This window comes from Macrosteles quadrilineatus, unplaced genomic scaffold, assembly GCF_028750875.1.
Source record: "Macrosteles quadrilineatus isolate MER2022 unplaced genomic scaffold, UCM_ALF_1.0 Scaffold_7__1_contigs__length_78375512, whole genome shotgun sequence".
Lineage (NCBI taxonomy): Eukaryota > Metazoa > Arthropoda > Insecta > Hemiptera > Cicadellidae > Macrosteles > Macrosteles quadrilineatus.
The window spans coordinates 18,623,823-18,642,044 of record NW_026542600.1 but is presented as its reverse complement, the minus strand read 5'-3'; the positions used below and the strand labels follow the sequence as shown (position 1 = coordinate 18,642,044).

At 37.8% G+C, this 18,222-nt stretch overlaps 1 protein-coding gene across 1 annotated transcript in view; it reads left to right on the top strand.

Moving 5' to 3' along the window:
* The window catches only part of LOC128998844 (protein MON2 homolog), a 56,984-nt gene that overhangs the window by 26,014 nt on the left and 12,748 nt on the right, over positions 1 to 18,222 (top strand). The window contains exons 7-12 of the mRNA XM_054425201.1: positions 2,175 to 2,427; positions 3,759 to 3,909; positions 6,215 to 6,451; positions 9,175 to 9,353; positions 15,999 to 16,118; positions 17,999 to 18,126. Of these exons, the coding sequence (XP_054281176.1) occupies positions 2,175 to 2,427; positions 3,759 to 3,909; positions 6,215 to 6,451; positions 9,175 to 9,353; positions 15,999 to 16,118; positions 17,999 to 18,126 (1,068 nt within the window). The remainder of the gene's footprint in view (positions 1 to 2,174; positions 2,428 to 3,758; positions 3,910 to 6,214; positions 6,452 to 9,174; positions 9,354 to 15,998; positions 16,119 to 17,998; positions 18,127 to 18,222) is intronic.

Genomic DNA, 18,222 nt, shown 5'->3' with positions numbered 1-18,222 from the left:
AATTGTCACTGTGTGAGAGTGTAAAGGTGTAGTATTTTTCTATGAAAGGAGTTTGTTTACATTCCAGAAGTACCTAAAAGGTTCCAAAATAGCACTTCCCTTTAGCGAATTTTCCATATAGGGAATAAGCTATTACCATAGGTCTCATGGTAAGACCTAGACCCGGGACCAATTTACTTTTTCCTTTTGGGGTCCCTAGAAGCCAAAAACACCATCTGTTTGAATTCATATATACAGGGTGACAAAAAAGTCTGGAAACGGCTTGATATCTTTCGTTAGAATATTCAAACTTTCACATCAACTTATATGTATGAAAACTACTTTTTGCAAGCATTATCATTTGTTTACCTTCCCTAGGGGCCCAAGAAGAGTAGGTACGGTACATTATCTTTAATGTAAGCATAGGTTGATATGCACATCATTTTAAAGGGTTAGTCAAGTGGAGTTCATTGCCGGAAACCGCGTCTCAAAAGGTTCATCCGTTACAAAATGGCGGCAGTCCAAAGTTCTTGTGGAATATACCTGCACATGCCTTAGTTTTGGTAAATACTCATATTCAACATTAGCCAGGAAATCTGAAACCCAGTTAAATTTGTTTTGAAGATTGAATAAACTTAGTCTATGAGCTAGTTGACTTTAAAATACAATTTCATTATTTACCAGTATTTACCAATACTAAGGCCTGTGCAGGTATATTCCACAAGAACTTTGAACAGCCGCCATTTTGTAACGGATGAACCTTTTGAGACGCGGTTTCCGGCAATGAACTCCACTTGACTAACCCTTTAAAATGATGTGCATATCAACCTATGCTTACATTAAAGATTATGTACCTACTCCTTTATGGGGGTTTTATGGGGTAAAAATTAGTTTTTTGACTCTAACATGATATAATTTTAAAATTTCTTTCATGGTTCTTTTAATTCATTTTGTAGAGCTTAAAAAATAAATAATTTTGTATATTGAAGCGTTATTGTATGCCTAACGGTTATGGAGATAATTTAAAAAACTTTAAATTAAAAACTAACATGTTATTCTTATGAAGAATAAATAAACTGTTGTAGTTTGCTTGTTTATGGATATATATCGATCAAATTTGGCAATTTTGTTTATTTCATACTAAGCTATCCAAATTTCAATAAAAACACATCTTTCCTGTAGCAGCAAACCTAGGTACTCGTTAAAGTTAATGTAATTTAAATAGGAAATCTGACAATTTTCATGGAATATTTTAGTATAAATCCAGCCAGGTAAATGGACATTTTCTTAGTTTGAAGGTTTGCTGCGGCGGGGGTATTTTCATTTTATTCTTTGTCTGAAGATTATTTAATTTAATTTGGACTGTTATTCATCTGGATGACTTGGACCACAATTAGTCCTGATAGTTACAGTTTTCAATACTTAATTTGAAAAAAAAGTTGGCTATCATCCTAAATTGTTTCAATTTACTTAATTTCTCAAAACTTGATTCTATTGAAGGGTTTTGTTGTCCATTTTAGAATTAAAACTGATAGTTTCATTAAATAGGTTTGGGAAACATGTATGTGCACCTCTATTACATTACGTGTTAATGGGTTACACCAGGAAAACCAAACCCTGCACGCCTCTATATGTAATGACAGTACACTTTGCTGTTGATATTAATTTTTCCTGAAACCCTGAAATAGAATATTTGATATTTTGGGGGGAATTCCGTAAAGTGACACCTCATTTAAAAAGACTATCAGTTAAAAAGAATAACAACAAAAATAAGAAATCTCTATTTTAACACATTGCAGAATGGTAACCATTTTAATTTTTTATCAGTCCAAGAGACCCCAAAAGTTGTCATCAGAATCCATTATCTGGTTTTTAATGAGCTGTGCCAGGAAAACTAAACTCAGCATTACCGCAACAAGAAACTAAAAAGTACTTTTTGGCCGGTAAGGCACTTTTGCCTGGGACACCAAAACGGGGTGATTTTGGAAGTAGCTCAAAATTTTTGGATATAATACCCCATCAAGTGACACCTCTTTTTAAAAGACATCAACAAGAATATCGGCAAAAACTATAGGTCCCTATCTCAACCAAGTACAAAATGGTGTTAGTTTTTAGTTTTCATTTATTGGGAAGAGAGTTGTGTTCAGAGATGTATACTTCCTATAACAAAACTCATTGTCTTTTATCTGTCTCAGATAACAGAGTGTGAGATCTTCCTCTCGCTGATAGTCAAGTTCCTGGACCCAGACAAGCCCATGTGGCAGCGTTCTCTCGCTCTGGAGGTGCTACACAAACTAGTTGTACAACCAGAACTACTCAACGCCTTCTGTGAGTGTTACGACCTCAAGACCCACACGACCAATATCTTCCAGGACATTGTCAACTCCCTGGGAGCCTATGTCCAGTCCCTCTTCATGAATCAGCTGATGAACCAATCATCCCTAGGAGGTAATAGATAGAACTTATTTATTTCATGGTAGTAGCCTACCTATTGTTCTTTTCTTGTTTTGCCTGTTAAAAAAACCAATTGAATTCATTTGTCATTTGTGGAGATATTATGTACCGATCAAATATCTTTTTATAGTTATGAATTATCAAATTTAATTTAATCTAGTAAAAGTATTTTGTACTTGAAAATTACCAGTTTACCGATCAATTACCAATAACAAAACAGGAAACCATGACCAATTAGAACTCAATAATTCATAGAAAAGTAGTGGGGACAAATTTGAAAAGCTTTGGTAGGGCGAGGGACAGTTTTGAGTTTATTCTGGCTGTGACCTGGGGCTAGGGAACATCACATCATGCATCTAGAGGGGAAAAGATTTGATGATTTGGAAGAAACTAAATGATGTAGAACTATGATGTAGAAACTAAATACTAAAATTGGGACAGTTAACATGAAGGCTAAATTCACATGGTTTCTTAATTTGTTCAAAAAGAAGTAGGGATTGATTAAAAGTATGTTTTTATTTGTGTACCATCTTAAATTGTTAAATTATTAACTACTGTAAATTATAATTCATGTTCTCATTCTGCCTTTTTATTGTTTTCCTTTCATATTCTGAATCATTCGCAGTTAAAAATTAAGTATGGTTCAAACCATGCCAGCAATTTTGATTTTGAGACGGGATGGGAAAGAATGCTTTTGTCTTTTGATTACGGAATGCTATAGTGATAAAGTAATTTCTGTATTGGGAAACAAAATATTTGTAGGTGTACTTTTAAGGTGGTTTCAGTACAAACAAATTACATTCTACATTGTGAATACCTATTTAATAACTAAATAATAAATATAGTAACTAGAACAAAAAATAAGATGTTAGAAATATAATATATTTTAGACATTTCTTCGTTAACGTAGGCCTAGAGGTAACAAAAGCTTAATAGAACTATACAAATTTGTAAGTCACACTATTAAACATTATTGAAGATAAATGTGATGAAGCCTTTTTTCTCTGGAAGCTTTTGATATCAGACTATTTGTGAGTATCTCCAGCAACTGTGGCAAAATTATCTTTGTCTCAGTCTTTTAGCTAAAAGGATTCAAAAGGGGTAGAAACATTACACAAAATTAATTGCACATTGTTTTTATCACTCAATGATGAAATATTGTAGGATGAGTGGCCTATCCATGCTCTTTACATGCCCTTTAATATTTTGCATCATGAAAAAATCCCTACTTAGAAATCCTGCCTTAAGTTCGAAAAAACTTTTATCCCCCAAAAATTGTGTACTTTTAGATCTTGCTCTGATATGTTGTGAACTGTTGTGTGCAGGTAACATCAGTAATGCCCAAGGCCAACCCCCAGCACTACTTGCAGGGATGCCTGTAGGCCCAGGGGTCTCTCCTCAGCCAGGGTTCTTCTCCAGAGGGGTCTGGCTACCTGTGGTCATCACCTTTCCTAGTGGACAAGCCAAATCTACATAGTAAGCGCAAACATATCTAAGTACTACTCAGTTGTACAGAGGGTGTTTTTGGCTCTGAGGTCCTCAATACAGTAAATCGGTCCCAGGGCTAGGTCTTACCATGAGATCTATGGTATTTGCATATTTCCTATATGGGAGCTGAATGTGGTATATGTCTTAAAAGGTTTAACCAATTTTCATGTATGCTGTTTTAAAGCAATTTTTGGCAGTTGTCAGGCAAAGTCACTGGATGTCTATTACACTTGTGCAAGCTACAAGGGGCATAGTAGGAGCAACGTTGTTTAATTTTTACTGTTTTATATCACTACTAAAATAGGAGAAAGCACATAAAAGGTGGAATGATGGCCTACTATCCAGCCTTTTTTTCTTCTTTTTTTGACGCTTTATATTTAGTGGTATTTCCTCTAGTCTCACAATAATGGCTGTTGTTAGTAGATGTTCGATCTCAAACAGGCCAGATTAGTGAGTGTCTGCTGTATTCAGTTGTAAGTAGGGGTCTGCGGTGCACCGAAAAAGTCGGTACGGTACGGTACAAGCTTAATTACCGTCATCGGTTCGGTACAGCATTTTACACGGTACAAATTCGGTTCGGTACAGCCTATTATAATAATAAATTACTTTCAGTTTACTATCGTAGTCAACGGACAGTTGGTTCCGAGCACATAAAAGTCTTATCAAAAGTCTTATCAGATGTTTATTTACGATCTTCATAATTTATTACTGGGGTGATGATGCAATAAAAAACCCATTAGCAGTCCCAAATCCATTAACATTTTATCACGACAATTACATTTTATCTCGACAATAATTGTTGTATTCAAGTACTTCCAAGAACTGTTGAGTTTTATCAATTTTATATCTTTACGACTTTCCCCAATTCTATTTTATCATAAAAATAATAGTTTTATGATGACTGTTAAATGTTATCTCTAACTCAGTCAGTATTTTCTTGAATATTCAATTTGCCGCTGGCTAGGTGCTACATATTAAACTTGTAACCAATCTAATCTACAATCTTATTTATAAGTTAAAATATTTGTTATATAAATATTTTATCTTTCTATTGAGAAACCACAAGCATATTTGTTGTTTGCATAATTCTTTTTTCGTTGTTATGCAAGCCTACTCGGTCTCAAATTATGTCATTGCATGTTCTGTATCTTGTCTTACATTGTTAGATGTGGCTGTTTAAGGCTTAAATGTTTTTTATTTTCCTAATTACGCGCTACCCATATAAAATAATGTTAAATTTTTTTTTACTTTTTGATTTTTTAATGTTGTAATATTGTTTATAATCAAAAGTTGACACCCACTATGTGTGCCAGAATTTCAACCGTTTTGCCGTATCTCAAGCCGTTTTCGAGATATAAGCGTTTTTAGACAGTTTACGGACTTAGACGATTTTTCATGGTAACTTTTATTTGTAGCCTACCCATATAAAATAATGTTAAATTTTTTTTTTTACTTTTGATTTTTTAATGTTGTAATATTGTTTATAATCAAAAGTTGACACCCACTATGTGTGCCAGAATTTCAACCGTTTTGCCGTATCTCAAGCCGTTTTCGAGATATAAGCGTTTTTAAACAGTTTTACGGACACTGCCCCAAGAGCCAAGTTCGCGGTCACGGGACTGGGGAATCCCCAGGTGGTGACGTCACAGGGGACGAGTCTATATATAGAAGTGGCATAGTAATGTCAATGTATTATAGTTAAAAATAATGGTTTTAATACAGTTCTGAGAAGGAAACCGCAAAAATACGGGTAGCCGCGTACCGTACCGATTATGTACCGAGAACCGAGGTACAAAATATTGTACCGTACCGAACCGTACCGACCTTAAATTTTCTGTACCGCAGACCCCTAGTTGTAAGAAATACACCTTAACCATTCAACATGGTTTGATGTGTCCAACATGTCACAGCGTTTTGCAGTGTGGTAGCCACGTCGCTAACCACTGGTGCTTAAGTAATTCATTGAATCTCAATTGCGAGTGCCAAGTGTCGCAAACCAGGCTTTATCAGGCTCGTCCTGTCGTCGTTGATTCGTACCTTAACATACCAAAACTTCTCAGATGAACCAAGTATACATCAACCACTAAATTGTACCAAAAGATATGTTAACTATATCTTTTTTAAGCGTTTACTAAACCACCCCCAACTTCACAGAGATAAGTCTATGGGTACAGGTAGAGTTCAAAATTTTACAAGGTATTTTTAAAATAAATTCTCTCATATTTCATCTGCATATGCTTATGTGATAAAAGACCCATTTCTGTAATTAATAGCCTTACAATTCTGATTTCAGCTTGGAAATGATGGATAAAATAGAGCCACCAGCCATCCCTGATGGTTACGGCATTTCAGTGGCCTATGCTTGTTTAATGGACATCATCAGAAGCATATCCATGCTAGTCAACACTGAGGAAGGTGAAGGGGGGAAAGTGACGGATGGATCAGAGGCAGACACTCGTCTTCATGTTCAACTGATCAACTCCAGTTGGTGCGGTTTACTTGCAGCTCTTAGTCCTCTCATTGATGCAAGGTAAAGTATTTGTCAACATTAACAATATTTATTAAGCTCATAAGCTTAATTATACTACTGTTCACCAACCCCTTGTATAAATGTATACCATGCAGCCTATGCAAATTCATTAAAATCTTCAAACAAATAATTTATAGAAACAACTAGTCATGTTGTTGCAAAGAGAAATAAATCTAGCTCCCGAATCAAAGTTGACAGAACTTTATTTGGACTGTAGAATTGTAGAGTTGAGATATCCTACCTAGTAAATCTTTCAGAGGGGAATCATTCACTTAGCTTCGTACTCATATTCACATCAATGATCCAGGACCATTCCCCAGTTGAATGTCAACGATTTGCACAAACACACAATTCATAGTTGTGCTGTAATAGTACATTACGCTACTAATCCTGAAATAGATGTTTACCGGACGAGTGTGGCTGTTCAGGATTACCATACAAGTACACATTTTGGACGAGTGACGTACAAAATGTTTCTCCATACTACTTTAAACTTACCTAACAATAAAAGAAAAGAAAAAAAAAACTGTACAAATCCGTTATGTATTCCCACCGATTAAAGGACTAACATTCACTACGCATAACCTTTAAGAAAGGTTATGTTTTTGTTTAGAACCACTTATTGCCAAATTTAATCAGCTTGTGTCCAATAACAACTCATTGCCGTATAGTAGTATGTAATCAAACCCTATTTGGTGAGACAGGCGGCAAACAGCAGTTTTTCAGACTTAATTCTTTCGTGGAAGGTTTTGTTAAAACAGTGAAGTGTGGCAAAAAGGTTGTTAACCTCCCAACTCATTTAGTTAGGCCTACCATATCAGTTGACAATGGGATTATGCAATAGCTTATGGGAATTATAAAATGTTTGTACCAAATTTTCTGTCACAGCTCTGAATTTTCCTTGTATTGAATAAACCCAGTTTCAGCTTCTATCAAGCCATAATTGTGACCTTTTTCAGGGCCTTAATACACTTGTGACGTTTTCAGGCGTGTCACAAACAAAGAATACATAACACTAAACTAAACCATGGTACATGACATTGATAAATATTAGGCCTGGGTTTACTACTAATCATTAGTCAAACGGGAACATTCCACAACGGTTCGTGAAGAGCTACGTTTTCATAAACCTATGTAATACTACTGACAATAACAACAGCATTTCTTGGTAAATTCTATCTACAAATCAATCTAGGATCAAAGGACAATCTAAATCTCAGTTAAACAATAAAACAGATTTTTTAATAGTCAATTGTGAATTTTCTTCTTGAAAACATTGACTGGTGCAGTTCTAGCATATGAAGGAAGTTTATTAAAAAATCGAATGCAGTTAATTTTGTGAGATGACCCAGTTTTGGCTAATTGTGCAATGGAATATCAAGTCTCACATTCCCTCTTGTGTTGTGGTTGTGTATGCTCCTCTTGGGACAAATTCTTGTAGGTTCATTTTTATATGCATTAATAAACAAAGAATATACAAATTTACAACAGTGAGTATTTTAAGTCTAATAAATAACGGACGACTGTGCTCCACAAGGCCTGCCCCTCCAATGAGATACGCCCTACCCTAATGGCCATATATTACATTGGTTATTATGAGAACACCGCAATTGTTTCTTGTAGCCACAGCAAAATATAGTGACCACGGCGACACTGTGATCTTCTGAGATGACTGAAATATCCCAAGATTATTAACTGTGATCATTGTGTACTTAGTTAACAAAGACTAACAAAAAGCTGTTAAATAAATAGACGTTCAAGCATAGGCAATTACTCCAAATTTTCTAGTTCCAAAGAAAATTCACGTTCAATTCAAGGACTTTTTCCAGTATTAAAATTCACATACAATGCACGGTTTCTAAGTTGTCTTGACTCCTGGATTAGTATTTTAAAACACATAGCTTTGTCTTTGGTTTTTAGTTTGAACATAATAAAATTGTCTCATAACAGGTTGTTCGGAATAGCTGGATATTTCGAGTGGCAGGGTTTGGATTAGCAAGACTCTGGTTAAGTTTTGAGTTAAAAGTACGAGGGCTATCCAGGAAGTAGATTACGTTTTTGTCTGTATCCGCTAGGAGCGGGGCTAGCGCGACCATCTTGGTGTTAGTTTGTTATGTAGCTCAGTCGGCGTCTAGCCGTGCTAGTAAGAGGTTTCTGCTTTACTCCGTTGAGTTACTGTGACAGTTTAAAATGTCTGTGTTAATTGAAAATGCCACGAACTGTGAATTGTGTGCAGTTATAAGGTTTTAACTTATGACTTATAGAAATCTATCGGCAACTTTGTGAAGTTTATGGGGAAAACATTATTACTGAAGGTGGAGTTCGTCAGTGGGTCATCAAATTTAAAAATGGCCGAACTAACGTTCAAGACGAAGAGCGAATTGGAAGACCCAGCATTGTGACTGCCGAACTTGTCGAAAAAGTCTATGCCGATGTCCGTAAAACTTGAAAGTTCACAATAACAGAATTCTCTATGGGGTTTCCACAAATTTTGCGAAGTTTGTTGCACGATTTTTTGCACGCACTTCACAGTTCGCGGCATTTTCAATTACCACAGACATTTTAATCTGTCACAGTAACTCAACAGAGTACAGCGGAAGCCCTAGCGGATATAGAAAAAAAACGTAATCTACTTTCTGGATAGCCCTTGTAGTAAATATTACAAAGCTTAACATTTTTGTTTGAATACTCAGTTAATCCATGTTGTGCTTGATTGTACACAGCACTGATGAGACTACTTCAGAGAACGTATTGAAGGCGATTCAAACATTTGCCAGCATCTGTGGAAGGCTGGACCTTCAGACTCCCAGGGATGCATTTATCACAGCAATCTGCAAAGCATCACTGCCTCCTCACTACACACTAACAGTGCTGAACGCTCACCTCGGCATTGGCTACAGGAGTAAGTCAATTTTCAACTTGCAAAGCATACATTGAATTGTACTGTTTATCCTTGTGTATGAATTAGATACCAAACCAGGGACCAGGGGTTCTGGTCACTGAAGTTTATGTTAAAGTATTCTATAACAGTGCTTTCCAACCCATGGTATGCGCATGCTACTGCTGTGGTACCGGTATGTCGCAACGTTCTAAGTACAAGTATTCAAATTCAAATTCTTTATTCACTCATAACATCTTACATAGTACAATGTACAAAGACAGGAGTGTCGTCAAAAATAAAAATTTAAAAAAATACTATAACTAATAAATTCACACAACTCAAAATTATTACTACTGACATCAAGTAAAAGTTACCATTATAAAAAACAACAAATAAGATAAAATCCTGCTAAAATCAATGAAAGCCATCAGGTATGTATTCAAAGTGAATTTAGTTTACAAAATTAACCTAATTCCTGTCCGTTTAGAAAACATCAGAATAGAAATCTTCTATTTTATAATATGCCTTTTCAATTAATAACTCATGTAATTTTTCTAGGAGTATGTTTTTACTTTCTCCCCCTATACCATAGTATATGGAGAAAGTATTGTTTTCGTCAAAATTTTCGAGTTTGAGTTTTGAGTGGATATATTCGTTTTGGGTCCCCCTGGACCCAAAAAAGTGGTTTTCGAAGTGATGTCTGTGTGTGTGTGTGTGTGTGTGTGTCTGTGTGTCTGGATGTGTACAGAGCTAGAGACTACACCTGTGGTCCGATTTCGATGAAATTTGGTATGTAGGTTCTAATCTATGGTATCTCCAGGCGTTTTTTTCATTTTTTTGAAATTTTGATTTTTTATGGGGATTTTCCCATAAAAACCCATAAAAAACCGGAAAAATCGGATTTTCTCAAAAATGGCCCGAACGATTTTGATAAAAATTTAGTATGTTGTAGCCCTTTAAATGCTGAATAAAATGGTACAAATCCCATACCTGTAAAAATTACGGTTCAAAAGTTATGGTCAAATATGTTATTTTCCCATAAAAACCCCATAAAATAACGAAAAATAGGATTTTAGAAAAAATACGGTTTTGATTTAACATAGTATGTTATAGTCCTTACAATTTTGATGGTTTTTTTTAAATTTTTTAGAAATTTTTATTTTTAATAGGGATTTTCCCATAAAACCCCATAAAAAACGGAAAAATAGGATTTTCCCAAAAATGGCCCGAACGATTTTGATAAAAATTTAGTATGTCATAGTCCTTTATATTCTGAATAAAATGGTACAAATCCCATTTCTGTAAAAATTACGGTTCAAAAGTTATTGTAAATTATGTCATTTTCCCATAAAACCCCCATTAAATAACAGAAAATCGGATTTTCCCAAAAATGGCCCGAACAATTTTGATCAAAATTTAGCATGTTATATTCCTTTAAATTCTGAACAAAATTGTACAAATCCCATTTCTGCAAAAATTATGGTTCAAAAGTTATTGTAAATTATGTCATTTTCCCATAAAACCCCCATTAAATAACAGAAAAATCGGATTTTCCCAAAAATGGCCCGAACGATTTTGATAAAAATTTAACATGTTATATTCCTTTAAGTTCTGAACAAAATTGTACAAATCCCATTTCCGTATATTTACTCTCACCGCTTACACATGATAAAGGTTGTTGACAAACTTATGGGAGAAAGTATGTGTCAGAATGCTGATACCGTTTATTTGGATTGTTGGTGATTCTTTTTGGAAGTTTATTAAAAATTTTTATAGCCATGTATTTTGGTGTACGTTCAAAAAGAGTTAGTCTATGTATTGGGAATTGATATAAATGTTTCTGACGTGTGGAATAGTTATGTGTAAATTTAAACTCTTCAAAATTATCTATATTGTTAATTAATAGCTTAACTATTTCAAAAATGTACATACTTGTGATGGTTAAAATCCCTAATCTTTTAAAATGAGGTGTAGAACTGTTTTTCTTTGATACTTTAACCATGGTACGTACAATTGATTTTTGTGCGTTAAGAAGCTTTTTTGTTTTGGGACTGGATCCCCAGAGTACTATACCATACCTTATTATAGAATCAATATAGGCACAATATACTAATTTACATACTTCCAGAGATGTTACATCAATTGTAACACTTATTGCATAGCGAAAAGAAAGTAATTTTTTGTTAGATATTGAGCTAACATAAGAAGTATTATTTTGTCAGTATTGTTTGGGCTGGTGCTTCATCATTTCTTCAGGGCCTATCAGCAACAGTGTATCCTCCTGAAAGTATCCTGAATTTTAGTAGGAAAATAATATTATATTGTAAGTTTAACATATATAAACTAACCAACTGACTTCAAGCTATAATATTGGAGTAATGCGAGCCAAATCAAGTTATAGAGCCTGGTGCTCATCATTGCATACATATAACCTTAGACTGGTTGAAGAGACCAAAGTATGTGTGTGACCATACATTTTGAGAATGGCAATTACTGTTTGTGCTCATAATACACACAATATTTTTCCTACCAACTTCATTAACTTATCGTAATACACAGATTGACTTTTTAGTTATTTATTCAATGTAGTTTAGGTTTTTTTTTTTGTGGGGGCTGGGGTAGTGGCATACCCCTAGCTACTTCGGCCTGGAGACCTTTTGTAGCAAGCACCCTTTAATTCATTCTGACAGCCCTAGGCTCCTCAAGTAGCCCAGGAGCTGAAAGACACACAGCTTCCTTATCTCTGTTGGTTCCAGGAATAACCTCCCCAGAGATATAAGCCTTCTATGGGCCAACGCTGGACAGTCCAGCCATAAGTGTTCTGAGGTTTCTACCTCGTTCTCACAGAACCTGCAGAGGTCTGTCTGTGACCTCCCTATGGTCCTGAGATGTTTCCTGATAGGACCGTGCCCTGTTAACACTCCTACTAGCAGACTAATGTCCCCTTTCTTAAGGCTCAGCAAGTCTTTCCAACCTTTATCAGTGGGGTCGATTAGTAATTTGGACGTCCTCATACCTGGGTGGTTCATCCAGGCCAGAGCCTTTTGAGCCTTGACCCAGTCTTGGACTTTGGCTACTCCTGAGCTTATGGGGGTACCACAGTAGGGTTCTGGTCCTGACATTTGGTCTTCCGCACCCTTCCTGGCCAATGCATCGGCTTTTTCGTTCCCCTCATGCCCCGAATGTCCAGGAACCCAAGACAATTTGACTTGGTTTCGCTCTGCTACCTTTTTAAGGGTGTTTTTACACCCTTTTACTGTTCGTGACTGTGTCACACATGACCCCAGCGCCTTCAATGCTGCCTGGCTGTCAGAGAGAATAAGGATTTTACCCTTTCTTAGATTCTTGCTAATAATATTATTAGCACAGCACTCAATCGCCAGGACCTCTGATTGAAAAACTGTTGTTGTTCTGCCCAAGGCCAGAGATATTTTGGTTTTGTTACCATACACTCCCAGCCCTGATCTCTCATCCTTCCGACTTCCATCGGTGTAATAGACCAAGCATGCTCTGTCATTACTGAAGTTGCACTGTTGCCAGTTGTCTCTTCCCCCTATTGCAACTTGGTAAGGAATCTCGAAATCGTATTCCTTTGTCATGAGGTCTGGTGTGCCTAGTTCCATGTCCATGCTTGGGAATCCCCTCAGGATGGACAGGTGGCCAGACTGCCTCTGTAGATTCAGCTCGCCTCTGCTGCCTATTTTTAGTGCAGATATGGCTGCACATTTCTTAACTTCCAGCCCTAGTGGGAGCATGTCGAGTATTGCCTCCATTGCAGCTGTGGGACAGGATTTCATGGTCCCACAGATCCCCGAGCACGCTAGCCTTTGCAGCTGCTGCAGTTTCCTGCCTGCTGCTGTCTGCTCTGCCTTAGGCCACCATACTAAGGCTGCATATGTAACCATTGGTTTGACTATGGCTTCATAGGTCCAATGTGTGAGTTTGGGACTGAGTCCCCATTTCTTGCCAAAGGTTCTTCTGCAAGCACCAAAAGCACCTGTACCTTTTGCGAGTACATAGTCAAAGTGCCTGCTCCAGGTCAGTTTCTGGTCGAGGTAAACTCCAAGGTATTTTGTTTCCTTCACAAGTTTTACACTTTTCCCCTGAATTTTTGGGGCTGTTAGGTTAGTTCTCCTTCTCGTAAAGGAGATTATCTCTGTTTTGTCAGGGTTAATTGTGAGCCCCTCTTTGGAGCACCACCCCTCAATGAAGCTAACGGCTGTCTGGGTGAGGTTGTTCACTGTGGCTGCGTGTTTGCCTCTAACAGTCAGCACTAGGTCGTCTGCAAAGGCTTGGAGGTCTATGTCTCTCCTGTCAGCCTCTCTCAGTAGATCATCCACCACAAGAGCCCACAGCAGGGGTGAGATAACCCCTCCTTGAGGGCAACCCTGTCGAGCAATGATAGCTGTCGAGTAGCCTCCCAATTCTGCCGTCACCACCCTGCTCTTGAGCAGGGCATTTATCCAAGCTGCTACGTCGGGGGAGATGCCCCTGCTTCTGACTGCAGCCTCTATAGATTTGTAACTCACGTTGTCAAAGGCACCCTGTATGTCCATGAAGACCCCTGCTAAATTTCCTGGTGTTCTAGGGTTTCCTCGATCTTTGCCACTAGGGTACTTAGGGCCGTCGTTGTTGATTTGCCCTTCATGAACGCATGTTGGCTCGCACTTAGGGGGTTGATAACTAAATATGCATCCCTAATGTGGCGGTTTATCACTTTTTCCATAGTCTTTAGCATGAAAGACGACAGGCAAATTGGCCTGTAGGATTTAGGCTGGGCCTGGTCTCTACCTTTTTTCAGCAGAAACGCCACCCTTGATTTCTTCCAACAAATTGGGATGTAACCTAGGGCAAAGCTGCCCCTGAACAGAGCTATCATATGATTTAAAAGGACCTCTAGTCCTTCTTGGATGAGAGCTGAGAATATTCCGTCCCCGCCTGGAGACTTGAAAGGGCTGAATGAATCGACAGCCCACTTCACGACCTCCGGCTTGAACAGCTTACTCGAAAATCTTCTAGCCAATAATGCAATGTCTCTAGGTGATTTCCTATTCCAGGGTATCACGTGTTGTCCTGTTGAGTTGCCTAGTGGGGTGTTCCCTGGGAAGTGGGTGTTCATAAGGACTTCAAGAGTCTCCTCCATTCCTATTGTGTGACTCCCATCCTCCCGTTTTAGTGTACCGAGCGGGTTAGGCACATCTCTCTGAAGGGCTTTTTGCAGTCTAGCTGCTTCTGGTAGGTTTTGAATCCCCTCACAGAACTGCCTCCAGGACTTCCTTTTGCTTTTCCTTATCTCTGAGTTGTACTCCGTTAGGGCTCTTGAGTAGTTAGCCCAATCCCTAGTTCTTTTGGTGGTGTTAAAGAGTTTACGGAGTTTACATCTCATCTTGTTTAGCTTCTCATTCCACCAGGGCACATTTCTTGTTGTCCTTTTGGTTTTGAGAGGACAATTTTCCTCAAAGGCATTTAGCATTGACCTGTTTAACAGTTCTGCCTTCATGTCAAGGCCGTCAATGGTCATGAGTTGGATCACCTTTTCTTCAACTTCATCCCTGAGGGATTCCTTGTATCCCACCCAGTCTGTTGTTTTAGGAGCCCTATAAGTCAGAACGCTTTTGACGCTTGCTATCAAGTCAAACCTAATATGGCAGTGGTCAGATAGAGAGGCTTCATCAGAGACGTGCCATCCTTTTGTTTCCAGGTGACCAAGGTTTAACGATAGGGTGAGGTCCAAAATTTCCTCTCTTATTCTATTTCTGAAGGTTGGTACATTACCTATATTTTCTATCTGTAAGTCAACCTTAAATATAAATTCCAGGAGATCCTTACCTCTTTCATTAGTGTCCGAACTCCCCCAGATGGTATGGTGAGCATTTGCGTCACAGCCGAGGATTAGGGGAATCCTCTTGCTTCTAGCATACTCCACCAACTGCACCACCGCCCCCGGAGGACAAGTTTCTCCTGGGTTGGGGAAGTAGGCTGAGGCAACTAGAGCTTTTTGCCTCCCTGCAGTGGAGTCGAAACCGACTTGGATTGTTACCAAGTCACGGCTGATGAATTCTGTAACAGCTAAGCATACGTTGTTAGGGTTCATAAGGATGCAGGCCCTAGGGTTAGCAGATCCCCTATCGTATACCAGCTTACCCACCTGGGTTGGAAGACCTCGAATCGTTCCTCCTCTTACCCAGGGTTCTTGAAGGAGGGCAAAATCGAGCCCTTCGGTGGCAAACCTAGTTTAGGTTATTTTTGCCTATATGTTATTTGCTTACTGAATGTTAGTGTTTTATAGACCAACCAACAGTGAAATCAGCTTATTCAGCGAGCGAGAATGAATAAAGTGGAAACAAGCTATTTTGCGTACTGTTAACAGGTGTGGCCAGTGCTCGATTTGTAAAAAATTAAGTGCTGCAACTGTAACCTATTTAATGATATTTTTACACATTTATGCCAATATTTTTATCTTTCCAAAAGAGAGGTACCGGACCGGAACTCTGTTCCGCCGCAAATCGAGCACTGGGTGTGGCGTGGAAATGTGATCATTTCCATGCACTGGTAGGAAAAAGTGTTTTTCTTTTTGAAGTGACACGCCAAAAATAAAAAGTACTTTAATTATTTTAAAATGAAAACAATATATCAGGAGTGATAATTTGTTTGTTTTTTTTTCAGACTCGGGTGCTAGTGACATGAACATACAATACAACATGGGCATGTATGGCAGTGAGATGGACTACAAACAACAAGTAGTAGCAGTGGGGACTCCTCTACCAACTACCTCCCTACCTCTCGGTTAGTTCTTCAATCTTACTTTTTGGGTTTAACATATTGTAATTGCACTGCTAGCCTAGTGGTCATCTTTCTGATGTGAGAAGGAATGAGTTCAATCCCCGAACATCTTACAAAAAATTGGCGAGTTTCTTCCAGACATTTTATACGACTATCCAATATCCAATGTAATGTTTGTTAAAATTTATTCACAAGGCCTTTGTTTTCTATGTTTTCAACAAATTGGGATTAAATTTAGTAATTAGACACCTTTGAAACAAGGGTATTTTTTTATTTATCTGGAAGCCACCCTTTTACAGCGCGCTGGGGCGGTTGTGTTAGGTTATCATAAATATGTTTGCAGGACTTTCCTCGTTTTGTTATGAATCGATCGATTCCAGATAAGTCATACTTTTGCCTGCCAAATCCCCTCCAAGTAGGCCAAGGTCAGGTTGTTGACCGACTTAATTTAATTGTTAAGTGGTGCAAGTAGTGTTGCAATGTTTCGTTGCATCACTGTCAGTAGCAATGAGAGGTTATAAACGAAAACATACCCTCTCTTAGAAGTTATGAGTAGTGATTTTTTGCAATTAAAACACTGTCGTAGGTAAAGTAGTTGGAACGTTTGGGGTGCAATGATTGAAATAAAAACACCATTTGGGGAATTAAATAAAACCCGGCCGACTACATGGTTACGGTTTGCTAGAATCTTGAGGACTGGAGAGCAAGGAAACTTTTGGATCGGCGGTTAAACGTGGAGGGAAAAGTGGCGTGATGGGTTGTAGCCAATCCGGGAGCTTTATTGAAATCATACGATATGACGTCACAGTCACCTGATCGCAGTCAGGACACAAATGCAAAACATATTGCCAACTCTTTCTAACACAAATCTAAATATCGTAAAAATGGCAACAGTATGGTACATTATTGTATACACTACAGTAGTGTACGCAACTCGTGTAAATAGTGTTAACAGCACTCGTAGAAGTTTTTAAGGCACTCGCCAAGGCTCGTACCTTAATTTTTCCACTTGTGTCGTTATTACTATCTTTACTCAATCGTTTCTAAACTACAGTATTAGCATTGCTGTAAGTTGGGGTTATGGATCAGTGGGTTCATGTTTAAAATTTTTATTTTTATTGTTTGTTAAGTTAATGATCAGTTTTGTTTTTCTATCAGTAAAAGGTGTGTGTATGTTTAGTGATTATTTTAAAAATGAGTAAGTTTTTGCAGCAATTCTTAAACACCTTTGAGTTTCCATTTTACAGTTGAAATAAACCTTATATTTAGGATTTTTTGTGAGATTAGTCGCTTACCTGAGCAGGCTTAGCAGGTAAGCCTGCTATTCTAACAAAAAAATGCTAAAACAAAAGCCTTTGTGCTCTATGTTACATCCATGGAGTCAAGTATGAATAGAGATGAGTGTAGGATGAGTGGCGCGATCTTGTAGTTTTGTTAGTGACTAAGGCCGACATGTTCCTTAGACACAGCTGTTAATTAATAGCCCATACAGCTAATGGCAACTAAGGGATCTACAGTTTAAAGTGGATTCCGAACCACATTTTTGCCGTGTAACTAAAAAATTGGTCTAATTATCAGGACAGTACTGCGGATAGTCATAGTACTCATCAGTGTGGACATTAATCCACACCAGGGAGTATCGCATCCACAGTGCATGCCTCTAAATATCTACAACTAGTGACCTCTAAGTATCTGGATTACCGGACGACTCCATTCATACTTGGCTTAAAACACCTATATTTGTTGCCATTTCAGAATAAAGTATTAAAGTATCCTTAACCTTTAACCTTCTATTTAGTTATCTTAACAATTCAGGGTCATAAAATTAAAATAGACAATCCAGTGGGTGAAATAACACATTGCTCATTGCTGTTGTTTTGCAGGTGCCCACCAGGGTCCTGTCATGTTGACTGCCAAGAACCTACAGTGTATGAGGGCGTTACTGAGTCTCGCCCACTGTCACGGTAGCATCCTGGGCTCATCATGGCATCTGGTTCTCACCACACTACAGGTAAGCCTATACATCACTGGGAAATATTGATACTTTGCAATAATAGTCAGGAAAATTCCCTAGCTTTTTGGCAATAGGTGAGATAATACAAATATG